Consider the following 26,945-nt stretch of genomic DNA (forward strand, 5'->3'; position numbering starts at 1 on the left):
GTTAAAATGATTCTGGGGACAGGAAAATCATGGGATTAATAAAATGAAACATTACAAAATGCAATGCAGTTGATTTTGTCTCTCTATGTTTGTCTGTTTCTTCACAATCCTTTGAATATTTTACTAATAAACAACAAAAGGCTATTACTTTGATTTGACCTGTGTGTTATCATGGAATCTCATCGCCTCAGTACTTATTTTATGTCTTCTTTTGCTCGCTACAATTCTTTTTTCGTTAATTAAGTTTTGTAAGTAGTTATTTATAATATGTTGTTAATTGGAAACATACCATAGTAGAACTAATAAACCAAATCATAGTTTTATAAAAGCTAATAATTCCATAGTAAATCAATTCAAAGCAAAATGATTCTTCTTGTTGGTCGAGGGCAATCGGATCCAAAGGCGCAATATTTTTCTCATCATTCATCTAATCATAATGATTTGCATGCAGTCCCATTTTTGTGCCCTTGATTGGTAACTGAACAGTGTGTGCAAAATATATATCTAATTCCGCAGGATGATGAAAGCTAACAGGATTTGCAACAAGACTTTTATTATGTAGTTTGGATCTTATGCAGTTCAAAGACAAAGATCAGGTTTTGAGTTCCATAATCTCAATGCTAGATGAGAAGGAAACATAATAATTAATTGAGGCATGCACATGTAACGTGAGCCTGTTCAATAACTTGAGCTACAAACAAAGTTACACATTAATTGTTCTTATTCCAACTTGAAAATAAAAAATTGTTTTGATTCAAGACATTTTCGTTTCCATTAAATTTTTATAGGATAATATAACATGAATTCAGTAAGAAGGCTTCCGTGCTTTTCTGCTTTCCAAATTTTATTAACAAATAGAGACACAAACATCAGGATGTAACTATTAAGATTTTGGTATAGGAGGCCCAGAGTGAGTGAGTTATGAGTAGTCTCCTTATCTGAAAAGTCACACAAATTAAAAATAAGATCTAGTAAATCTTTTAATATGTTGCTAACAACGGCAGCTATGTTAAAATCGTATGAGCTTCTCAGTAACTTTCTTAAAATTGTTTTTAATTTTAACTCATTCAAATCCAATAACTTTATATCATAGTATAATAGCAAATAATATCCTTTCGCTCACTTTCACACAGTGATTCCAACCACACTAAAACAAAAAGCACAATAAAGAAATGAAAAGGGAAAAATGTATCTGACAATGGAAAATCTACCTGTTAAGGATAAAAAGTTGACATGCTAATGCTATTAACTTTAATTAATTTAGCTTTCTAAAAGGAGACCTAGTACAATGCATTACAAAATTGCAATGCACGATAACAAAGAAGCAGGACTAGTGGGCTAAGCTTAAGCCCACATGAATCGTCTCATTCTCTTCCACAGCGTCACATGGGCTTGACTGCGATTCAGCCAACACGCAATCTCGTAATTATCTCCAACTTCAGGGGCCTTTCGTCTGCACCAAAACCATATATACGCGCACATATTATCATTCCCTACCTAACCAACCGTTCACACTTCCAGTATCCAAACACCACTCTGTTCCTTTTTCACACTTCACTTTCTGCGCTTTATTTTTTTCTTCTTCAAATGTCGCCGACGACCGGAAACTGCAGCAAAATCCGTCGCATTGTTAGGGTTCGGCAAATGCTTCTCCGGTGGCGGACGAAGGCGCGGTTGGCGGCGGAGAGAGCGCCGTCGGATGTGCCGGCGGGACACGTGGCGGTGTGCGTGGGACCCAGCAAAAAGAGGTTCATCGTGCGCGCGACGCACCTGAACCACCCGATCTTCAAGATGCTTCTGGTCCAAGCTGAGGAAGAGTATGGGTTCTGCAACCATGGCCCACTCGCTATACCCTGCAATGAGTCTCTATTCGAAGAGCTTCTTCGGGTCATGGCCCGACCCGAATCCACTCTCGACGATTTCCAGAGACGTTGCCACGTCGATGTCAGAAGTGGCTTTGACTTTGTCGGAGACTCGCGGCCGTTGCTTCACGACGAGTTAATCTGCTGAGTTGACTCGGTTTTATAGATCGCTCTTTCCTTGAAAATAGAATCATCACTGACGAACCACCTTTTTTTTTTTTTTTGCGTTTGTATTTTTGACCCTAATTATTGATTTTCCGTGAGTTTAAGCTAAATTAGTTATTAGTAAAATGATGATAGAGTTTGATTATTATTTTATTCGTTAAAAAGAAGAGAGTTATCCCTCTGGATGGGTGGGATCAATTGCTTTCTATTGTTTGTGTTGTAATTTGTAAAATATGCAAATTACTTGAATCGATTTCAAAGGAAGAAGATTACAAGATGTGTTATTCCTTTTCATCTTTTCCTTTTGATTTTTGGATTTTAGTCTAGTTCAATGGAAGAATAAAGGTTTCTTAATTTCTGAACTAATAAAAAAGATTATACAATCATAACAAATGTTAAAAGCAGTGGATCTTCGCTAAGATACTTATTTTTGCAATTTTTTTAAAATTTTAATTTATTTTTGTATACAGTATTTATTAAAAATATATAAATTTTATAAATTAAAATTAATTTATGTACCTTATATTTTAAAAAGGTTAAATGTATCATTGATTATATGTTAATAGTAAAAAAAAACTAATTAGTATCATATTGGTTGAAGAATTTAAACTGTTTTTTAATTCAAAACACATAATTTTTAATTCAAAATTATTATTTATTAGCTTGTAATTACTATCTTTAAGATATTGACTTGCAAGACTTTCCAATTTTTTTTTATAAATTAATCAAGTATTGTTGTTGATAAATAAATCTGCGTGAAATATTAAAATCATAATTTTAAAATATTTTTTAGCAATTAAAAGTGTGAATTAAAATACAAAAATATCAATATTTAATTTTAAAATTAGTTTAATTAGTAAAATTATATTTTCATCGTAATTTATGATATATCTTATTATATAAAATGTTGATTGAGAAAATTATACTGATTAAAATAATTTAAAATATTTATTTGAATAATATCTGAGAAAAAGTGTTATTTTAAATTAATTAAAACTTGTATAATAGTGTCACAAGATGCTAAAAAAAAAAAAAGAGAAGACCATGATGACATAATTTTCCAGAATAACAGTTTAAATTTATAATATAAAACTAAAAACAATTTCTAAATCAAACACTTGATTACAAGTTTAAGGGACCGTGCTCTTGCAAATGCAGGTTGATGAGAATAAGGTTTCGACAGATGCTAACAAGCAAGAAGTTAATAAATTAAAAATAAAAATATTTTATTAAATGTATGACAATATTTTTTTATTTTTATATTTTCTTATAATATTTTTATTTATTAAATTTTTAATCAATATCTTTAATACGATACTAAAGTTTTTCAATGTTATTATTCAATTATATTTTATTATGTTATTATAAGTTTTGATTATTGCAGTTATTACTTATAAAGTTTCTTTTAATGATGGGTTGATGCATCGCTTGATGACAATAATGGTGTAAAGTTTATTAAATTAAATGTTTGTATTTTTCATTTTAAATAAATTTATATGTTGTCGGTTAAATTAGTTATCGTGTGAATCTCATGGATTAATTAAGACATTTGAGTAATAATGCAAAACATATTTTGAATTATACATATTAAAGAATATAAGGTTTAATTTTCATCATTCATTAATTAATATAAATTATGCTTTTTTAGAGATTGAGGATTTTAATGTATACTTTTTTAACAGACCAAATTAGCTATTTATTCATTTGAATTTATGAAATGTTGGTTGGGTAATGGGCATTCACAAATTACAACCATCTACTCACCAACCCCTTAGTTGCTTTGGATAAAGCTTTTAAGTTGATTAATCTGTCCTTTTGAAATAGGAATAGCTTGGTTTGGTTTAATTTTTATATAAAAATGGTTTAAATTAAATATAAAAATAATATTTAATTTTATTTTTGATTTAAATTAAAGAAGTGACCAATAAAAGAAACAAAAATTTAAACAACGTAATGATATTCCAGTCATCAATTCATTATTTTTCTTTACAGATGTTCTTTTTCTTATTTTCTTATTTTTTTAATCGTTCCAAATAAAGAGTTAAGTTTAAGAATTAAGAGCCACCTTGTATATAGAAATGGTTTGAATTGAAGTGAAATCGTTTATTATTTTTCAAATTGTTAAATAAGGTAAGTATAAAGTTATTTTTTAATATATGATTCTATTTAAAAAATAAATTTTATTTGTTTTTTTAAACTTTTTAAATTCATTTATTTATTTATTTTTCATTAATAATTTGTTAACTTATTTTTGCACAACGTCTAAGTCAATTTATATAATTTGATTGAGATATAACATAAATAAAATATATTATTAATAACACTATATTTTTTTATATTATCAAATAAAATTTTAGGCTATAAAGTTAAAAATTTTTAAATTGAAATTTAGAATAAAAAATAATAAAAGTGTAGAGATGGTATGTCATTTATGTTAATTTTATATTATATTATTGAGTTAAGTTAAATGTTGAATAGTTATACGTTAGAAAAAAAATACTAATAAATGAACCATATAAAAAAAATTAGAAACTTGTTTAAAAAATAGAATAAAAGATAAAATAAAAAATTTATAATTTTATTTGCGATAGGAATTCGTTTATTTTTATATACATTTATCTTCGTTTTAATTTTAAAATTATTATAATTATAAAACACTAGAAATGAGTTTTGTTTTAATTAAGGGTAAGAGTTATTACGAAAAATCTTTGTAAGAGAACCCACAAATCTTTTCCAAAAAACACTAGATCAAAAACTCGATAACATTTTCTTCATGTTTAAGCTGTGGTCTTGAATCTTCTTAATCTGGATAAACAAGTGATTTGAAGTTACATTGGTCAAAATAAATTTTATCCAATAGGAGAGTCATATTTGCAATGATTGAGCAAGCACGATAATAGGCTAATGAAAGTGATTGGGCCACATATCATAGATAAACGACATAAAGAAGAAAAATGAAAACGAGTAGAACGATAATGCTCAATAAGCTAACGGAAAAGCCTTAATTGTGTTACATATCATATACAAACGACATAAAGAAGAAAAATGAAAACAAGTATAGTGACAAAGATTTCTCGTATGCTTCTTTCTTTCTATAAAAGCAACATCGACTTGTAAAGTATCATTCATGATCCAAGTTGGCGCGGGAAACACGAAAATTTGTACATTGAATCAAAATCTAATTAAAATCATAATCGTTCATTTCACTCTGATTTGATGTAAATGCATGTTTTCTTTCCAACCCCTTTTTGTCTTATATGAACTCACTTCAAACTTTTCTCTCGTTTTTTCAACATTATTGTGTGTAGAACATAGATGTAGGAGGTGGTGTCTGGTGCCTCTTCTAGCTTGAAGAAGGCCTTCACCTCTCCCTCTCTCCATTTCTTTTTGTAATTTATTATCATTTTTGTTTTGTATATTGTTTTTCTTGAGCTTGATCCCCTCAATCAACGATGAATTCAGCTTTAGTTCCGCTAGCATGTGAACAATTTTCAGATCATTACTAACTTTAACATGCATGAATATCAATGAGTTATATTATTCACAGTTTTGTTAACATCAATTTTTAAGATTAACAAAATCATATTTCATTAAGAATACATATTTTTTATAGTTATCTTGTTCTATATTTCCCTTCTCTTTTCTCTTTATAGTACAAAATTTGGTACAAATTCATTGTACAATTACAGTTTCACAGTGTATGTTAGGCCAAGGAATCCAAAAGGATAGAGATATTAATTAAAGGGTTAAACGAAAAATCACAGTAATGTGTGTGTATGTATATATTTTCACTCATATATATCGTACTTATTTGTAACCAAAGTAAGTGAAATTTCCAACATGACAAGGATCACGGATTTGATTAGTTGACAATGTCAAAGAAAAGGTAGTGAGTGGGATAGACTGTTAACCTAGAAAGAATAAAGTACTGTTGTACTGATATTTGATCCATCATCATAGTCATTCGAGCACTATAATAGCGAGAGATTTCTCATGTAAAGCAAAATCATTTTCCATTGACACATAATTCATAAATGTTTACTTTAATTGGAGGGTCGTTTCTTAAGAATTATTGTGGGGTTTCCATAGTGATAAGCATCTTGCTTAAGGGGTGTGCCAAGACTGATTGAGGCCTAATTATCTTGTTCTAGTCAGCACGTTAATGGCTATGCCACAAGAAAAGTAAAAGAAAGGACCCACTTCAAGACTTTGAATTATGATGGTCTAAAAGTATCCAATCCAAGACCAACCGATTGTTTCGATGGAAAGCAAAACTTGGGTCAATCTCAATGGATCTTGTCCTCTCATTAATTGGATTCTTGACAACAATTTTCTTCATGTTGGGCCCTCATGCTATCATTTCCCACATGCTAAAGCCTAAAGGACCCAACTTTTCTGAAAAGGTGTATATTTGTAAGAAAATAAACTATAAAATAGATCAATGAAAAAGTAAGCCAAAAAGGTCCATGCCTACCCCTCTTTAATGTTTTTAAAAGGATCAAAACACAAGAGAAGTGTTTATTTATTTATTTATTTTTAAGAAGGCGTCATTAATTGAATTGGGTGCAAGAACTAGGTCATGTCTTCTTTACAATATAGACATCTAACTTCCATTATTTTAATCTACCATTAAACTACCATTATTTTAATCACGCGCGTAATGTAATATGCTTGTGTCATGCCGTTTTAAAGTGAGATGCACATGGTGTTGTCTGTTGAATTCGTGAATCCAGTTATTTATGATGAGAAAAACATTTTAATATTTTCCTATCAAGTTACTGAGAGATAAACTTGCAATACTAATTAACAACTTTAATCGTCATTTAAGGATAACTGTTAGAATAAAGAGAAAAAATGAGCTAAAAGAGTGAAGAATAATGTGTATTATTATTGATTAATCTTTATTTAGAAGAGGTTAATTACACTAGTATACATATAAGTGAGGAGATATTTTCCACTCATGAGGTATATCATCCTCACTAATTATGGTAAGCACAGACTATAAATAGATTATGAAAACGGAAAGAAGACTTAAAGTTCATCTTGTAATAAGGGACGTGGAATCTAGCATGACCAGAAAAAATAAATCTAATTCTTCATTTGACTTCTTCTAAATTGAATATATTAATTATTTCATGCTCGTTTTAAGTTCTAAATATATTAGATATACTTTATTCAACTTGAAAATGTTTTTTTATTAAATATTTTAAAATATTATCGAAGGATATAATAAAATTCTTTATAACAATAATTAACATTAATAATTATTCGGCATTATTAATCAACATATAATCAAAATGCATGCATTCTACGTATATGACCATTATTAGCGTTTGATTTATGAATCTAGAGGTGATGAAAGGGCGAGCTCTGTGGGGCTTCTATCACGTGCTGCTCCGTCCTACCAACTCCTATGCTGGGCTCCATCACTACCATAACTTGGATCACCTGCTACCACTACATTACAACAGCGTTCAATGCCTCTAAGTCATAATTAAAGGGGTTCATGTTCAGTCTTTGCTTAATAATACAATCTCATTTCAAATTAATTTTTATGAGTTTTTGTTTTAAAATCTAATTTAATGTATTTTAAAATGAGTTTTAAAAATCGTCACGACCATTATCGAAAGGTCAAATAAATTCTATTAAACATACGTTGATTCAGTTTAAAATTAATGAGAGAATATTTTAGAAAAGATAAGTATTTTGTCCCTTTCCTCTCTGAGATCAAATGGGACATTATCAAAGGAATATTCGATTGCTTTTGGGAGGATCTATCTGACAATAATTAATTATTATAAAATGTCATCACTGCAAAATAATCTTATCATATCCTCTTTTATATCTCCTGTCAAAGTGAAACATTGGGAGCAGTGAGTTAAGTATTTTTCCTTTTACGGGCATTTAATTTATTTTTCAAATTTGAACGACAAGTTTTATTTATTTATTATTATTGCAACGTTCATTCAGATTGTAAACAAGGTTTAAGACCAGACCTTGTGTTTGGTTATAGTATAGATTAAAATAAATATTAATGAAATTGCAGGATTTAGTTCATTTTATTGGTATAGTTAAGATGAAACGTGAGTAAAAGTTTTAATGTACAATAGAGTTTATGTAAATCAAATTTTCCCTAACTTTACTGTCAAATGCAGAGTTTAAATGAGCCAAAAAATATTTAAAAAAGTTAAACTTCGATGAATATTCTTGAACTTGATTTCATTAAAAAATAATAATACAACAACTGTTCAAATGATAAAATATATTTTATATCTCCATTCATTCAAATTATTTTTCTTCCTTTTATAACAAAAAGAAATACATCCAATTTATTTTATTTTTTTCAAATATTAATATAAACAATATAATATTTCGTTTTTATTTTATCTCTATTTCATTCGTATCTATTTTGCTTCTTTTATTTAAACAAAGTAAACATAAAAAGAGATAAAGGTACGTTTAAGAATAATAATAATAATTTTTTAATCAAATTTTATCATAAAATTGATCAGTTTTCTAATTTTTTTTTTACCTCAGTTAAGGTATTTAATTTAACTTATTTTAATTTCCGTAAAGATATGATAGGTAAAAAAAATTAAATTTTTTAAAAAGTAACATTTTAATAAAAAAAATTTAAAAGTGATATATATATATATATATATATATATATTACTTCTATTTTCTCTTTATTTTAAAATAAAAAATATTCTAAAAAAAGTACGACAAATTATACTTATACCCTTTTAAATTTAACAAAATAGAAATTTTTTATATCATTTTATCCTCTTGATTCATATGATTGTTAAAAAAAAAAAAAGAAGTAATTTAGGTAATAAAAATGTGGGATATTATATTGTTATATAATTTAAGAAAAAATTGTGTAGGGTCATAAAAAAAGAGAGATAAGTGAATTTTTGTAAAATTTAAAGAGTTGTGAATGAAATTTACCCCAAAAAAATAACTTAATAACTTATAAGGTTATATAATTATAAAAAAAATTAATTTTAAATTTTAAAATTATCTTTAAAGTGATTTTCAAACTAAAAAAAAAAAAAAAACACTATCCACAGCTCCTACCTTAGTCTTTCGTTTTGAAGAACTTGTTAAACAATGCATCTAAGACATTAGTCAAAGAAATCGAAGGTAATTTTTTCTAATTAAAAGTTATATTAGTTTGTTTTAAAAATTATAAAAAACTAATGATATTTTTAAATTTCTTAACCATTACTCTTATAACTTAACATTTGTCTTGTTTCAAAATAATTGTTTGAATGACCACTTGTCTTTCATTTAATACCAAAATGAAATTATTGAGCAAAATTGAAAAAGTTACTTTCTCTACTTCGTTATTTGTATATTAAATTAACGCGTACATTTTTAAAAAAATGATTATATAAATGATTATGATGATTTTTTAAAAATACCCTTATTAAAAAAATTAAATATAATTGAAACTTATTAAAATTATATAGCAATAAATAAAAACATTATTAAAAAATAATTATACCTTAATTTTTTAAATAATAAATATTTTGAAATAAATTAAAACAATCAATTTAACAAATATTACGAGACAAAAAGAGAAATATTGATGACACAGCACGCGATGCTGCAAATGAAAACAATAGTATCTAAAGATGGTACCACTCACTGTATCTCTTTCAAATTTGTCTTAGCAGCCCAACACCCTTTCTTTATCCTTACACCCCACATTCCATTCTTCTCTTGAAGTCATTTTCATTGTCCTTTGCTCAACATCAATAGTAATCATAATAAACAAATATATAAATAAATAAAAGAAAACAAAAACTTAAATAACAAATGGCATCTGAAGAATTTTTTTTTTCTTTGTATAGATAAATCAAGAATAAAAAGAAAACTAAAAGCAAGAAAGTAAGAAGTAAAGACTTCACTAATCATCACCAAAGGGTTTGTGATCCAAGTGTTTCATTATTACCTACACTGACTTTGTGGGGGGGGGGGGGGGTGTGTTTGAACTCAATTTTTGAACTATTACTTATTAATTGTCTTAAGATTAAGCTTGGACAAAAAAATTAGAATAAAATTAAACCATTAACATTTTAAATTTAACTTTTTGAAAGTAAAAGGATACACAGAGTATGAAAATAAGGGTATTTTTATCTTTAATTTAAATAAAACTATATCATTAATTTAACCCAACTTAAATCATGGTCGAATGCACTTTTTTTTTTTTTTTTTTACACATTTTAAAAGTAATACTGGTTTCAATGTATAAAAATGCACTTGCATGAATATTATAATTAAAATGTTATTTTTGAGTAAAGTTAGAAATTAAATAATAAAAATATTTGTATGATAAATTATATATAATAAGATTATTATTTATTTATTATTGAGAATAGTAAATTTAATAATAATAATAATAAATTATGTATAATAATATTTTATTGAAAACTACAGAAATTAATACAATTCCATGTAATGAAACTATTAAATGCTATAATTTCTAATAAATATTTACTATATATATATATATTATTAACTTATGCAATTAAAAAATGATTTAAAAATATTTATTATATTTTAATATTTCTAAAAATAAATTTTAAAATTCAAATGTTTAGAAGAAAAATAAGAATACAAATGAACAATTTAGTTAGAAAATAATTTCTCATATCTTAATGGGAATATAACTTTTCCATATATGACTTTTCTAGGATTGAACAATATCTATGAATAATAATTTTTAAAGTTCGATCAAGAATAAATTCATAGCTCAAAATAAATATACTCTAAAAAGTAAAATAAAAATGTATATAGAACTCCTTTTACCATTATTTACATTATTTATGAAATGAAAAACAAACAGTGTTTTTTTCAAACAAACCAAACACATCCTAATAATTTTTTTGCACAATTGTTATATACATAACTGGTAATACAAAACGAAAAGGTATCAGTGGTTGAATATTAAACAGTGTGATTGTGAATCAGAAGATAGGATAGAAAGATAAAACAATAGTTGAAGATGGGAACTTTCCACGAAGTAGGAGAGAACATGGGTGGGGCACTTGAGCAGAACAGAAATTCCTAATAGTTGATCCAAATATCCCTCAGTGAAGGACAATAATAACACCCTGAATTATTTATTCCATTGGGAAATTTGGTGCATCCATTCCACAAATCAACACAATGAAGTACATGGGCAAGTGCAAATGCATTATTAGAGAAAGAGACGAATAGATGTTACAACACAAAAATGAAAAGATACAAGTTTAGCTTAGCAAAAACAATATCATTGTGCCACATATTGAAAAACGCATGTTGTCACAACTGGCAAACTCGCTTCTTTAAATTGATTGAATCTTTTGTTGGTCCAGACAAATCAAACCCTCATGTGTACTTGTGTGAACAAGCGTGAGAGAGAGAGAGAGAGAGAGAGAGAGAGAAAGAAAGAAAACAAATCAAAAAACATGGACAAGAATGAAATGGGCTAAGATATTTCTTCTGAAGAGAAAATTAAAAATATTGCATAGTGGGAATAAGACATTCTTTGGGGCTATGGGAGTTGCCGAGTTGGTGAGGCAGTTATAATATAACTTACAAGAGGGGCTATGAATGTCAGAAGCTTTTCTTGTGGTGGAAACCAAAAGAAATATAAAGAGACATTAATAATACACAGAGAGGACCATCTAACCACAGATACCCTTGTTTTCTCAGCTGGTCCTTCTGCAAAAGGAAAACCAGTTACTTTCTAATATTTTTTTTGGCTGTTATGTTCAGATAAAGTTTGCTTGAAGGGAAAATATAATTTCTCATTTTCATTATTTTAATAATTAAAAAATTTAATTTAAATGCATTGATAATGCAATTTTTTTTACCATCTAGTTATCAATTGTTATAATTAAGAATAATTAATTTATGTAATAATTAATATAAAAATGATATTTATGATATATTCTAATTGGTTGATAATATAAAATGTTTTATATTGACAATGCATCGAATTTAAACTCTAATTAAAAATTCTTATTTATTTATTTATTGAAAAAACTTTAAAGATAAAGAGACAACTAAGTTAGTTGTCCTTTAAAGTAATGCAATAATTATTTTTAATATTTTTTTTCAAGCTTGAGGGTGCTACTAATAGTTAGTTGAGCATGCTGATTATTTAATTTGATGTTAAAATTATTCATGCCTATGAAAAAATGTTATTAAGAGAGATTTCACTTTGATGCCCAATGGTTTTTCTAGAAATGTATCTCTTGAAACAATTTGTTAACGGTTGCTTTTGAGTGTGGAATAAAGTTATTGATATTATATAAAAGAAAATGTGATGCAGTATAATTTTTAAGCCTCTTTTAACTTTGAAACCCATGTCAAAACGGAAAATTATTACTTGATATTTATTAAACATGTGTGGAAAGAGTATAAGAAAGAGAGGGATAAAAATGAAAGGAAAATAAAAATATAACAATTAATGAGAAAAAGAAAAGTATCAGCTAGCTCTTGGCCCTGCCTTTTTTTATCTAATTAAGAAAGGATTGAAATGTACCAAAAAAGAAAAGTGGAAAAGGATTGAAAGGGTAGCACTTCGGGGGCCATTATCTGAGGCCTGGCCAAGGCCCCAAACCGCATTTATGCCCCATCTTCATCATTAACAACCACTTTGTACAAACTGGCTTAAAATGATGGTCCTCCCAATCCAACGCTCTTTCTGGTTTTGTTTATACTCTTAAGACAATTACTTCAATTTTATAATCCTTTTGAACTCAATTAAGGAGCTAGTAATCAATAGAAATGACAATAGGACTCTAATTCAATGAATATCTAAACTAATATTTATACTAACATCAATTTATATGCGTTCACTGAATTTGCGTTTGAATTAGGTAATTACCCCTACAAGTATGTATCTGAGTCTGGATATCTTTTAAGCACGTCTCTTTACATGCATTGAAATTCAATAAACCCACGTTTTCCAAGCATAAATATTCAGTTTTAAACTTATACAGTAAAGTCTCGTGCACCAAAAGTTATATAGGAAAGACCATAGCCAAAATATTCAGTATCATATACTGTGACAAAGGTGGCTATGCATCATTTTTAATTCTAACAACCAGATGGCTTCTAGCGAGAGAGATCAAACGTAAAAGACTACTTTTCCTCTTCATGATTAAGTACGTGTTTGGTAATGTTTTTATAATGAAATCGAAGGAAAAACTTGTTAACTTTAAATAAATTAATGCAAATATATATTGAGTAATTGGGCATGCAAAGTGTGTTATGTAAAAGCATCCGAAGTTATTAGCCGACATTTAACGTATGAATGAATGATTAGAATTAAGTTAATAGTGAGAAACTTATTTAATTCACATAAAGTCGTAGGTTCAAGTTTCTTTATTAGCATTAATTTCTGTTATCCATAAATGGACGACCTTGTATACCTATTCTTACGTAACGTTTGTAATCTTACCATGTGAGGCCATTCCTCCATTTTCTAGTTGGCATTTCTGAAAAGTTAAGCCCAACCGTACCTAGATGTTCCGTACATCTAAGTACTGGTCCGTTATCTTCATTCACTTTAATGAATAATAATAAATAATTTTGCAGACAAGAAAAGCATAATTACATATATTTTTCAGAAAAGAAACATAATTTAATGTTGGATCTAACTGTAAAATAAAATTTCCCTTTTCTTTGAATGTTTCGACTAAGTTCTTACCGTATTGATTTTTAATGCATGTTCTAAAAATAACATCAAAACTGATTTATTAATAATTTTCAACGAGGGAGAAGAGAAGAGATGGGTGGCACAGTGACATGGAAGTAGAAGCAAGAAGATAGAACATAAATTATCTTGCTTTCATTGACATAAAACATCTCTCACAGGGTATAATATAGAACCCTCTGCGAGGAAAACTTCAAACCTTTGTACAATTTTCAACCCATGAAATCTTTCATGGAAACAAAGTTAGAGTCGCATAATCGACATCATAAAAACCCAACAAGGTTGTTCCAACAAACGAACCCACGAAAAAAGAAAAGAAAAGAATGAGATGGAAAAATAGCAGATGATGAAGAATATTAATGAGAAGCAAATTAAAATGGCAATGACGAAGGGAAAAAAGAGAAGCAAATTCTGGTAGCAGCTTCATCTTGGCCATCCTCTTCAATCAGAACCATCATCAACCCTTGTCTTATCTTTCATCTCATCGTTGATGTTAGAGACCTGAAAACAACTTCTTCACAAGGAATAGTGAGACCCATATCGTGATCAAAGCCAAATTCTTCTTCAGCTTGTCTAAGGAGGGATTGGAACTCAGGGTGAGTTAGGAAGGAGATTGGTACAATGTACCTACTTCGGTTTTCACCCACATAAACCGCAAAGTGGCCTTTTGGCACGTCCACAGGGAGGCCATCATCGTCATACCCATGTTGTTGTTTCTTTCCTAAGCTTGAACATCTCTTGAGAATTTGCTTCAAAACTGCATTTTGAGGGAGTTTGTTGGATTTTCTAATGGCCATTTGAGGTTATGGTGTGTGAAAGTGTAACAATGTTGGAAGATGGATGAAGAGAGAGTGAAGAAAAGAAGAAGAAGAAATAGAGGTAGTGGTGGAAGGTTTAGGGGGGTGCTGAGGGGGTATTTATGGAGAGGGTGGGGAGAAAGTGAAAGGGGTCATGTGGAGTGTGGGGGCAAGAGGCAAAGGACAGACCACGGGTGTTTTGGGGTTTGTGTATTTGTGCAAGGACATGGTGGGAGCCAAACCCACTGGCTATACTATTCTATGTTTGTCCTCCCCACAACAACATGGTCCCATTTTTTCTCTAGTACACACCTTCAATTCTCCCCCTACCTCTCTGTCTCCTCTCAACCTTGTTATTCACAATCACCCTATTCATTTCCTTCAAAACTATTATTATTTCGCCTCTTTAGATTAGCCTTACAAAGGTCAGAGTCCCTTCATAACACTTTTCTTTAAAACCTGTCTGTCTGCTTTTCTTTTGACTGAAATTTTGGATAACCTACTATTCTTTCATTTTTAATTTTGTTTTAGTACTCTCTTACGTATACTTCTTTTCGAAGCACTAGTTTATTTCCTCTATATTTTGGTACACCTTTTAAGTTCTCCTTCATAAGAACCAAATCACCCGTCTCAATTAAAATCTAGCATGCGAGAAAAAAAATGCGTTACTTTTTAACCCGTGTATCACTTTTTAAGGATATGAAAACAGGCAATTTAAAAAACGTGTGCCTTATAGACTCCTGCAAATTATTTTAAGGTGCATAAATAATTATGAGGCTATTTATTTTAATTTGAACATATCCCTCACAAATTGTATAAACCAGGCTTTTAGTTTTTTATTTTGGTGCAGCTAACACCATTAACACACACAAACAAAACTTGTTATTTTGAGGAAGTGACAATGATTTGGAAGTAAGAAATTTTCTACAGAATCCTGCTCAATACACCCCGCCAATTTCTCTCTCAGTGTACTCATCGATACAACCTGGTGATGGTTTGGCTTTTCTGATTGTTCGGCTTGTGATACTGAGGACTGATAAGGGACACATGAAACAGAAACCATGTGTCTGTTACAGTGTTACTCATACTTTACAGGTTTTGACCTCGGTATATCATTACTTTACCTTTGATTTCAAGTGCAACACTCGCCTTTGCAAATAACTGAAGCAAATTACTGAAATGTTTAAAAATTAAGAGTTATATTTATACACAAAAGTATACAATAATTCATATAAATAAGAGAGAGACACAGAGAGAAGAGAGAGAAAAGTGACATAAGTTGGATGCGGATAGAAAGGCTCAGAGAGAAAAACATATATTGTATATATATATGTTATTATATAAATTTATTGTATGAATATGATATTTCTTTAAACTATGTAGCATGAAACACTCCTTTGTTTGCCTTTTTCCTCTAATTGGCAAGACTATCACTGTTTCTTTCTAGACGTTCTTATGTTTTTGATAAATGACTTATTTATTTAATAAATTTTTATTACATAAGATAAGACTTTATGTGTTTGATTATGAAACTTGTTGAACTAAATTAGAAAAATTTATTTTGATTTCTTATTAAGTCTCCAATAAAGTAATTCTATAAAAGTTTTTTCAAACATCTGTGAGCAAAATATATAGTGCATGTCACACCTTCATATCATTTATGAGTATAGAACTCTGCAAAAGCTGTCTGCAGATTCAAAATTCCTAACTACAATTATTATGTATGGACAACGAAATTAAAGTGTGAATAATTCAAATAACAGATTTTTCATAGAAACTAGAAAGCAACTGAAGGATAGGAATTCAATTTAAAGTTTAAACCAAATGGGATTTAGGAGCTTGTGTAAATTTTTCTTTGGTTGATCAATGAGAAGAAAATTACGGTGCTCTAATCAGATTTGTTTTCCTAGAAGATACTTCATCACCTTCCAATTTAATAAGCAAATGCTTGATTATCATAGTTATATATTTGACTAGTAACCTAATCTCTTTCTATTCTGATTTTTTAAAATACAAATTAATTTAGAACAATCATAACCAGCAAGCTAAGCTGTCAAGGAAATTTGGACGTGAACCTGGAGATGTCATATTCAACAACGTGGATGGTTGGTTGGTTATTTTCACGGAAGACATTCATATTAATTATTCGACTGCAAAAACTATACAGGCATATGTGTAACAAAATTCAAGTGTGAACATTGAAGTGTTGTATTAGTAAAAAGTGAGCTAAGTGAGGACCATATAAGCGAGAATGACTCGTAATCTTATTGTCTTAAAGGTTTTCAATCACGATTTCGAATCAAGCCCAATATTATAGTTCAATGTTTAATCCATTGACAGAGATCTCCTTTCTTTTAAACTTCTCTTTGGACCATCTAACATATGATATGATATCAGAGTTGATGGTTCGGCTTGGCCATGTACTTGGACACAATGGATAGTGCACCTAGAAATTATTGTCTCTACAATGCAGGGTTTCCCATGTGGTCCTGCCTAAACCATGACCACTAATAGCATATGTATAATAAGACATGAATTATATTCAATGCGCACCACTATTTAGGTTAACCTGCATCAACCTTGTTTTGCTACCTTAGCATGTTTTTCAGGCTCATATAGTGATCTTACAAGGATAAATTTAGTTACTTGTACACGGTAGCATCCAGCATTTCAGTGATCTGTTCTTAACGTTCTGTCTCTCTCAATGCCAAACTCCATAATGATTTGTATTGTAGGACATAACATGGTCTCACAGGCACAAACTCAAGTGCTGATGAAAATTTAATTTTCCTAGTTTAAATTCTATGGTTAAAATAAAATACCCCACTTATGTCTATTTTCACTACTAATACATTAAATTCATGATAAAACAACACTACTAGAAAACTAAAAAATATAGATGAATTTACAGACTAATTTTTTCACTATTACAGATGAATTTTAACATTACAGACGACTACAATCCGTCTGTAATATGTGTGTCGGTAAATAATTACAGACAAAAAAATTCGTCTATATTACAGATAGAAAAATTCATCTGTATTACAGACTAAAAAATTCATCTGTAATTCATTTATGATATTTTAAAAAAATTGTTTCATTTTTTATAAACATAATTATTTCTTACTGTTCTTAATTATCACAACTTATAAACATAATAAAAACTACAAAATTATATATTTAAAATTAAAAGTTATTTATAAAATGTAAAATTAAAATTTTATTACAAAGGAAGAAGTAAACATCTAGAAAAATAATATAAAAAATAAAAATAACATTGTATATCACTAATAATCGGCGTGATCATCTTCCGAAAAAGTATTGCCATCAATAGAAGAGGAGTCAGAGGAGGAATGACGCATGGAGCTGAAGATTGATGGTGTTGGAGCTGGTGCAGGAGGAGGAGAAAGAGGTGTAAAGGTGCTTACTCTCATGAGCTCAAAGTATGCATACATCTGCATATGTTGTTGCTGCACCTCCTTCTGCATCCTCGATGCCACCTTCTTCTCTATCTTCTTCTCCATTTTCTTCGCCCACTTCTTCTTCTATGCACTTTCCTTGCTCTTCCACATCTCTTCATTTTGCTTATGCAGTTCTTCATTGAGGGTATGAACCTGAGTGCGGACCATGTCCTCCACTTCCTCAGGTACAAGAGAAGGGGCATCTCCGGTGACAGATACAGGGGACATAGAGTCTGCAAAGCGACTCCCCATGCCGTAAATGCGGCCTTTATAAAGGCCATCCACCGTCTCTGACCATATAGTATCATGGTCAACTGACTCTGGATCTTGAGAATATGCCTCCTCAAGCTTTTGAACATAGTCATTCTAATATAAATTTTGGTAGAATCTCCCCTAATATATGAATATTTTCCTATATTTGTTTATACTTAATACAACAAATTTCTAATGTAAATTTCGACAGAATCTTCCTTAATATATTAATATTTCCTTACATTTGTTTACACGTACTTAATACAAAAATCTAAATTTTCTTTACACATAATCTATATATTATGTAATAATCTATTAATCAATGCATAAAAAACATACACATCACAATCCTAAATCGTTCTAGAGCACATCCCCTTATAACTCCACAACATGCATATTCTACAAACTCTGCAAACACAAACAATCCAATAGCACACAATAATCAAGTTCGGAGAAGGACCTCTACGCCCTTCCCCCAGTCATACAATCTCCAATCCTACAACTCTATCTTAAAAATTTTAAGTCTCTAAAATACATCAAAAATAAAAAAAAACTAAACCAATTAAAAGTTAGAGTATCATACCAGGAATACAATGATGCAAATTATCTTTCAAATGGATACTCCAATTACTCACAAAGCCCAAAAAACTGAAGCTCCTTGATAGAGAGAGATAGAGAGACGAGAGAGAGATTTATAAAAAATGAGGAAGGGGAAGGGGGAGGCGCGAATTTATCAGTCAGACATTACAGACGAAAAAATCTGTCTGTAAATGGTTTAATAAAATAGTGCATTTTAAAGATCCAGTTACAGACAGATTTTTTCGTTTGTAAATTCGCCAAGTCTATTTACAGACGAAAAAATTCGTCTGTTTTTCGTCTGTAAATTGCCACATGAAAAGTCAGTTAAAAAGAGTAATATTTACAGACAAAAAAAATTCATCTGTAACTTCCGCTCCAAATTTCCCTCATTTTCAAATTACAGACAGAAAAATCCGTTTGTAATTCCTGTTTATATTGTTTTGCGCCAAATTGCAGGCAAACTACAGACGGATTATCTTTATAGACATATTTTTCAAAAAAATAAAAAAAATAAAATCACAAATCCGTCTGTAAATCTGTTTGTAATACAGACAGATAAAAATCCATCTGTAATATCCATATGTAATCAGCACTTTTCTAGTAGTGCAACGTATTGCTTTAATTTATGTCGTTATAAAATTTGGGTGGAAGAAAGTGAGGAATTTTATGGATTTGCTATACTGTTTACAGAAAGTTCACAAAGTCCAATAATAAGTATAGATGTGATGGAAAAAAGAAAGGGAAAATTGGATAGTTGTGATGCAAAGTTGATTTGTTTGTAAGGATGTACTATTTGAAATATGTTACAGTCTTAAGGTACACACAAGAAACCAGATAAACGGATGTCGCCTTCATTGGACAGACTCTTCATGTTCTGCGAATGAGATTAATTGGAGAAAGAGATGGATTTAAAATTAGGGAGAGAGTGAGAGACTTGAAAGGCCCACCATTTTCACCAGAATGCGGTGCACTGAGGAGCAAATCAAAGAAGGGATGTTCTTTTAAGTTGATGTGGACTTAACCTTTACTTTGGCACATGAAGGCCATGTTACTCTTGCCCCCAAAATCCACTTCCTAAGGCCCTTATGAGATCATTCCAACCACTTGAAAACACCTATCTTTACTCACCAGCCTAACTTGCCTCTCTATTTTTTAACTTTCCAATAAAACTTCACAATCTTCTAAGAGTTCTGTAAAGTTGTAAATTGTTTAGAGTTACCTTCCTCATTTCTCTTGGATTTTTCTCAAAACGTGTGGAATTGAATTATTGCTTAAGCAAGCCATAAAATAAGGGAATGACTATCTTTTGATGTTCTAAAGTTGAACGGAGTTGCTGCTAGTGATATCATAGTGACTTTATGTTAAAAAGTTCACATAAACCTTTTGTGATGTGCAATGCTGAATCAAGAGTTTCAATCATTTACAATGTAGCATATCACTTGCTGGCTTGACTGGGGAGCTAGACATACCAAGATAGTTGAAATTGTCCTATTATTCAAGGAGCATTTAAAAATAATTCTTAGGGCAGAAAATTATTTTTATGTTCTTACAAAAGAAAATCCTACAAAAAGGTCTATGATAAGTAACACGCAAAGTTTATCCCAATATTGAAACCTAAGTAGGTTCGGCTTGGCTTTATTCAAACAAAGCCAACCTAATTTCTTTTCACCCATAACCTCTCAAATATTGGCTACTTTTGATCACCTCTCACCTTTTTATTTTATATATTTCTAAGTATGTTTGTGCAAAAGATAACTGAGGGAGTTGTAGGGAAAGAAATGGAATGAGTAAAAGCTCTCTTATTTGAGAGGTTTATTTTAAGAAAGGTACGAAACTGATAAATTTCACTGACTAAACTATTAAAAACTGTCTTCTTTTTATCAACTTTTTTTTTCCAAATTAAAACGTTTTATTATACAGTAAAAATGGTGGTACTAAGGGTGGATGGATAAGTAATAAGGCTGGACAACCATGCTTACAGCTTTCTCAAGATACTAAATTCATGATATTTTTTCTGTGTTGAAATTAAATTATAAAGTTTAACATACTTTAATATTGTTAAAATATTACGTGGCAAATGCATCTAAGAAGGATGATTTTATGTATTATATTCGGATCCTTTTGTTTTAATTTTTAAGAATATGATTTGTTTTGGATAATATTTTTAAGAGCATGATTAAAAAATGAGTTTTGTTTTCAAAAGTATTATTTATAGGAAAAATGCCAATTATTTCTGAATTTTATGATAAGACCCTAGTTTGTTGCTACTATTTTAAGAGTCTTATCTCTATCCAATTAACGAAAGCTTTTGTCTAACTTAAGCAGCAAAAGAAATATACATTCAAAGGATTCTTGTTTTAGCTTATAACAAAAACTATTTGATATGCATTATAGATGGAAATGCCCTCTACAACTGGCACAACAAAAGCAAAACCTACTAAATGTCCAAGACCAAGGTAGTGGGAATTGGGGCCCAACTGCCAAGTTTACCTTAAATTATTAATTGTACTAACTGACGTACCAAAGGGCCCTTCCTTGGCTAACATGCATACGTTGCTGTACCAATGTACCTACTAACTACTTGGTATTTTTGGTCTGCTCATTGTACCTACCCAAAAGAACATCAGTGTAAGAGCCACACTTGGAATTACAAAACCCACCAAAATAAAACTGATAGAAGTTGGATTTTCCCATTAATGGCAGGCCCTAAGGTCTACTCCTACCGTTTTACCCACCCAAACCCACTCATATATGTATATGTAATGCCAACCTTTAAAAGGACCTTAGTCTCTCTTCAGCCTTCTTCCCTACATTACCCATTCAACACAGAAAGTATACTATATATATTTATTTTTCCTGGTTTTGAAGAGTATGCTGTTTTGAGGATGGACACAAATTTAGTACCTCAACAACTAATTTTATTCACGGTGTTTTAAAGTATGCATATTTTCTACACTTTTTCTAGGTTTTAGTTGTGTACATCAATATCTATTTGTGATAAATTTAAATAGGATTGTCCTCTCTTATTTATGATTAGATTAGTCATGTGTAAATTCTGTATTTCTGTCTTTACTTATTTATATTGAATCTCACTTATTTTATATATTTTAAAAGGAGATCAACACAACTTTCATATGACAAGAAATTTGGATGAGAAGATCCATGCCCAAATCAAGTTGGACAAAGTGAGAATTTTTCATCTAAATCACATATTAAAAATCTTGAAATAACAAGATGTAAAAAAGTCTTATAAATATATTTTAGTATAAGTTTTCTCACCATAATTACATGCAATTATTTGAGTATATTAGCTACGGGACTTACATAGCTGTATATTAGAAGAGGATTTACAATTTTAATATGAAAAATTGTAAAACAGATAAGTATGTAGTTTTATTTATACAAAAATTATACTGACATTTTACAATTTTATTAATTCAAAAATTGTAAATAATAAAATATATTACGAGTTTGTGAATACAAGTAAAATGTGTTAAATTGCATTAAATTTGTATATTATTTCTTTTGTTTTCTTCTTCACATGTAGATATTATTAGGAGACAAAAACTGTACGACTTTCTCTTCTCTTTTCCCAACAATTCAAAATACAAAATTTTAGATAACTAACTTAAAACTAAAGAAACATTAAAAAAAAAATCCTACAGAAGATTAAAAGGAAAATTATTATTTTGATAAATAACTAATGGCGAGAGAAAAAGTAAGAAATTCAATCTAATATCTCTCCTAGTATTGTAAAGCATACGAGGCATTGAGAAAAAATTATTTGACTTTGTGAAAAGTTATACACTTCCCATAAATTATTTTAACCTATTTAAGTAAGCCTTAAGTTAAGCTTGAATATAAATTCTCATTTGATAAAAACTTAATTAAACTATTAATCCAAACACATGCTTGATTATCAAATGATAAAATATATTCGGTCTTTGTAAAGATTATTAAACTTGTTTTCTATTTAATTTTTTATATTAATTTTGATTGTTTGTAAATTTTAAAGTTTTTAAAAATGATCCCATGATATAACATGTTTAAACATACCACTTATCTTTGGATCTAAATTCAATCCCGTAACTAGATGGTCCGATCAGTTTATTTTGCACTATCGCTTAAGCAAAAGTATAAAATTTTGTTTGACTGTGCCGTCTAATTTTCGCAAAAATGAGATTGGATCATGATTCCCTATATTTAGATTCGTGTCACATCACCCCTAAGTGATAACAAATTTCATTTTTAAAATTTGTAAAGACCAAAATCAACACAACCATTTTAGGACGACCAAAAACAAATTTAATCATATCTACCGGAGGTAAACAAAATTTAAGCCAAAAAAGGAAGACTACACTCTTCAATCTTTTATGATTAGATCATACAACTTTGGCCGCTTATGTTTATTGGCAAAGGCACGCATATTGAATAATTACAACATCGTAGACAAAAATGAAATAAGTTACAATACAGCTGAAGAAAACTAGCTGATTAGGAGCATATCTGTGACTAATTAGAAAATAAACCTCAATGATCCTAATTGTACATTTACTGGTCAGAAGATTTTAACTGCTGATGCTGTCCATCTATCAAGTTTATCTGTCGTCTGAGTTTAGCAATGTGAGCTTGAACCTAATCCATTGGAAGCATAACAAAATAACTGTCAATTGGAACTTTCTTATAAGGTTATGATAATAGAGCATTCAAGGCCTTCAAGAAAAGCTAAAACAAATTCACATTTTATGCAAAAAGAAAATAAGATTCAACCATCTACTCTCCCAGCTCCTCCTTTTATTTCACTACTTAAGTGGATACATAAGTAAACACTAACTCAGGCAATCAATAGCTTATCATGGAAATATAAGAAAAAATAAGAGGAAGATGACTTGTACTACAGACTTCAGCATACTGACAATGGTCAGTGCTTTGGAAAATTGAAATAAAGTTCATCTACACTGCATGATCACACATGAAAAAATAAAACATGAAAAATGTCAGGATTATAGATTTTAGTCTTGTGAACATTTACATCAACAAAAATCAAGCCTTATCCCATTAGGTGAGGTTGGCTAGTCTTATGAGTTATTTATTATTATAAAATTCCATGGACATTCTAATATTCATGCTCCGTATAGAAAATTATTAGAATATATATAACCCACAATATGACAATACATTGACAATAATGGATGCCAAAATCAAATCCTTTTATGATGAACAAGCAAGAGTTATATAACGTGATGGAAATTAAATAAAACTATATAATTAATCTGCACATAGTCACATAAAACATCTTTTGTCTTCTGCCTCCCCTCCCCTTTCTCTAGCTCCCCTTTCTTTACAAGTTGAATTAAATCATTTAATTACAAATCAGAATACCATACATGCACAGGTCAGTACAGCCAATTACCTTATTTATGGAAAATGTCTGTGCATTCAATTCTAATTATTCTTAAGTTCAACTAATCAACAAAAATAAGCTATAAACATCATACAAAAAAAAAAAATAACTTTGCAAGAATAGAACAGTAGTCTCATTCTTGACTGATGAGTCCTATGTTAATGTTCTGAAGTGCACAGAGAATTTGAAGAAAAGAATTCTCCAACAATCCTTACGTTTCATTTTTCATAAAAGAATATCTTAGCATCAAGATAGGAAAGCTTGATGCTATTGGTATCATTTTCTCCACAAAGAAACTAACAGGTGCATCTATAAGCCAAATTGCTAGGGTGGTAATTAAAAACAGCCAAGCGGGTATGCATGCATGATACATACTTTTCTATTGGTAAAGATGCAAGCATGTGTTTGCTGTCAATGACTCATTCAGATTCATTAAAAACACCATCAAGGCATCAACAATGACCGAAAACTTTGACTTCCACAAATATTTATAATTTAAAATGATAAAACTATTGTCATACAGACCTGCTGCCGAGCTGCTGCAAGCTGTAAGAGCTCATCTGCTTCTGAGAAATTCGTGAACCACTGATTTAAGGAATGATCTTTGGTATCACCTTTCCTCCTTTTACTTGCATCCTCAACAGGTACTGCATTTATATTATACATGTTCATTCAGCAAAAGCATGGAAAAAGGAAAGCTGCAGATAAGGGGTAATTACTCAGCATCATACTGGGAGGAGGCAAGGTAAGCCCAGCAGGTAATCTTGGCAAGTTCACAGCTGGATGACTTTGCACCCGAGCTAAAAATGCCTCAGAAGGATCAGGGAAAACTATCTCATCATAAAACTCCACAACGACAGGCTTCTTTGTGGACATGGAACTGTTCTCATCCTCTGGATACAACTTCAAGTGATGATATCTGTATATATATTACACTTCAATAAAATACAAGATTCAGAAATTACTTTGACATTCACAAAAAATGGTTAATAACAGTGAATACCAGTTGTACGGTCATCTAGTTAGTATATCATTGGACAATATTCAAGTACTTGAGCCATATAGCTGCATACTTTAACCAAACTTGGCAGTTAGCACAAGTCATTCAAGCTTATCTTTAGTAATGTAAAGCACTTTAGCCAAAAGTGATGTATCTATCTAACTAAACTTAGCACGGCCTAGAACTGCACTCTTGCAGAATTTCCGAAGCATAAACACGTAGTTGATTATATATCAGGTGTTGCAACACAAGAAATTTAGTTGATATTTGGCCTACCCTCAATAGTACTTTTAAAATCAAGAAATCACAGAGTATCAACAAAGGGCTCAAGAAACTTCCCCCCCCCTTACACCAGGAGACCAACCAGCTACTAAATCCAAAGCAGTATTCAACAACTCACAAGTTCAAAGGCTTATCACAAACATCACTGTGGAAATAAAGTGTGATGGCAACTTCAAATTCCCCCCATCCTGCTTCTGACAATTCAAACGGTGGTGACTCCACAACACGTGTGGGATTATTGAAACTAGAATGCAACTGAAAAACAGCACGCTTTATTATCGTCCCAAGATCCTCATTGGTTGCTCCGCGAACATATACTGTCCACTTATGTGACTGATACCTTGTATAACATCAATATGGTCACTTTTTATATATATTTTTTGTTTTAGAGAAAAAAAAAAAAACATTTAGTGACTTTGAGCTAAATATTAAATACGTGGCGGCAATGTAGGATACTTACTCGCTAGCTTTTTTGCCAAGCCAAAATGCTATGTTTCCGTACACTATTGGAACGCTTATTTCCACGTCTTTGAGTTTCTTACCCAAGTTCTACACAAAACCCAGAAATGATTATAAAATAATCAACTTTAGCAAGATAGAGGAATTGGTTCCAATGTTTTATGACATTCTAAATCATATTAGACGTTCTGCACACTGTTTTAAGATTGTTGTAGTGTTGGATGACGGTTCCAAATCGAAGATTAGAATTTGAATAAGTAACGGAATCAAGCTGCAAGTTTTACACAATCCCAAAAGTGTAGGGTTTGGGGGAAATCGTTATTTAGGCGATTTGGAAAATGGAGTTGCGGGTTTTATCCGAATTTGAATGGAAACAAGGTTACCTTCTTATCGTTGTCTTCGGATTTGCCCATTTTGGTTCGCTGGGATTTTGGGGTAGGACCACTTAATTCAGGTTGATCTTGACCGTGCTTTTTCGAAGATGAGCTGTTGGGCATATCAATTTACAAGTTCGTCTCAAAAATCGAAACTGAATCTGAGCAACTAGTTTTAGGGTTTGTGTGTCTCTGCCAAAATTGCACAGCACAGTTCATTACTTTTACGACGTCGCTTGCAAACAAGTAAAACTGCTGGGAAGATGATCACTTAACGGCTCCAACCCAAAACCAATGTGGGCCTTCTACAAATGGGCATTTTCAAGAATATTGTTGGAGATTCTTTTTCTGGTCTGAGATTTGGAGATTTGAATGGGCCAGATGAGTTGACAGAAAAATATAAAAGAATGGGCTAGCTAAAGGCTTGGTTTTTTTTAAAACACTTTTTAATTTTAGTTTAAAAGTTCAGAAAATTATTTTAAAAGTTAATAATGCAAAATATATTTTGTTTGAAAATAAAAGTTGCCCTTTGAGGGTATTAAAATGATTAAAAGAAAGATTTATTCTTTAATTTTATAAAAGTAGGATGGAAAATTT

The 26,945-nt window shown here is 30.2% G+C and overlaps 3 protein-coding genes across 4 annotated transcripts; 1 reads left to right on the forward strand and 2 right to left on the reverse strand.

Moving 5' to 3' along the window:
* Nucleotides 1–1,513: 1,513 nt before the first annotated feature.
* Nucleotides 1,514–2,061, forward strand: LOC113864845 (indole-3-acetic acid-induced protein ARG7-like). Its single transcript, XM_027499018.1, has one exon. The coding sequence runs from the start codon at nucleotides 1,588–1,590 to the stop codon at nucleotides 2,008–2,010; it is 423 nt and encodes a 140-aa protein (XP_027354819.1). The 5' UTR covers nucleotides 1,514–1,587; the 3' UTR covers nucleotides 2,011–2,061.
* A 12,115-nt stretch (nucleotides 2,062–14,176) lies between these two features.
* LOC113864846 (auxin-responsive protein SAUR50-like) lies at nucleotides 14,177–14,599 on the reverse strand. The gene has a single exon (XM_027499019.1). It carries the CDS (start codon nucleotides 14,535–14,537, stop codon nucleotides 14,217–14,219), a length of 321 nt encoding a protein of 106 aa, XP_027354820.1. The 5' UTR covers nucleotides 14,538–14,599; the 3' UTR covers nucleotides 14,177–14,216.
* Nucleotides 14,600–23,168: 8,569 nt separating this feature from the next.
* LOC113864839 (transcription initiation factor TFIID subunit 14b) lies at nucleotides 23,169–26,597 on the reverse strand. 2 transcript variants are annotated; one of them, XM_027499013.1, is made up of 6 exons: nucleotides 26,358–26,597; nucleotides 25,976–26,064; nucleotides 25,634–25,855; nucleotides 24,965–25,152; nucleotides 24,759–24,880; nucleotides 23,169–23,464 (listed from the first exon to the last, which is right to left on the reverse strand). In XM_027499013.1, exons 1-6 carry the CDS (start codon nucleotides 26,469–26,471, stop codon nucleotides 23,381–23,383), a joined length of 819 nt encoding a protein of 272 aa, XP_027354814.1. In that variant the 5' UTR covers nucleotides 26,472–26,597; the 3' UTR covers nucleotides 23,169–23,380. The 2 variants fall into 2 exon arrangements, with proteins under 2 accessions (XP_027354814.1, XP_027354815.1); XM_027499014.1 differs by having other exon boundaries at nucleotides 23,230–23,464; nucleotides 25,976–26,052.
* Between the last annotated feature and the right edge of the window lie 348 nt (nucleotides 26,598–26,945).

This window comes from Abrus precatorius, unplaced genomic scaffold (assembly GCF_003935025.1).
Source record: "Abrus precatorius isolate BTA unplaced genomic scaffold, Abrus_2018 Scaffold4, whole genome shotgun sequence".
NCBI classification, from domain to species: Eukaryota; Viridiplantae; Streptophyta; class Magnoliopsida; order Fabales; family Fabaceae; genus Abrus; species Abrus precatorius.

Excerpts from the sequence above, each read along its gene's own strand:
- LOC113864845 (XM_027499018.1), top strand. The coding sequence starts at position 1,588 with ATGTCGCCGACGACCGGAAACTGCAGCAAAATCCGTCGCATTGTTAGG.
- LOC113864846 (XM_027499019.1), bottom strand. The coding sequence starts at position 14,537 with ATGGCCATTAGAAAATCCAACAAACTCCCTCAAAATGCAGTTTTGAAG.
- LOC113864839 (XM_027499013.1), bottom strand. The coding sequence starts at position 26,471 with ATGCCCAACAGCTCATCTTCGAAAAAGCACGGTCAAGATCAACCTGAA. Across the intron at positions 26,065-26,357 it reads CCGAAGACAACGATAAGAAG|AACTTGGGTAAGAAACTCAA; the intron begins GTAACCTTGTTT and ends GGTTTTGTGTAG. Across the intron at positions 24,881-24,964 it reads GCTTACCTTGCCTCCTCCCA|TACCTGTTGAGGATGCAAGT; the intron begins GTATGATGCTGA and ends ATATAAATGCAG.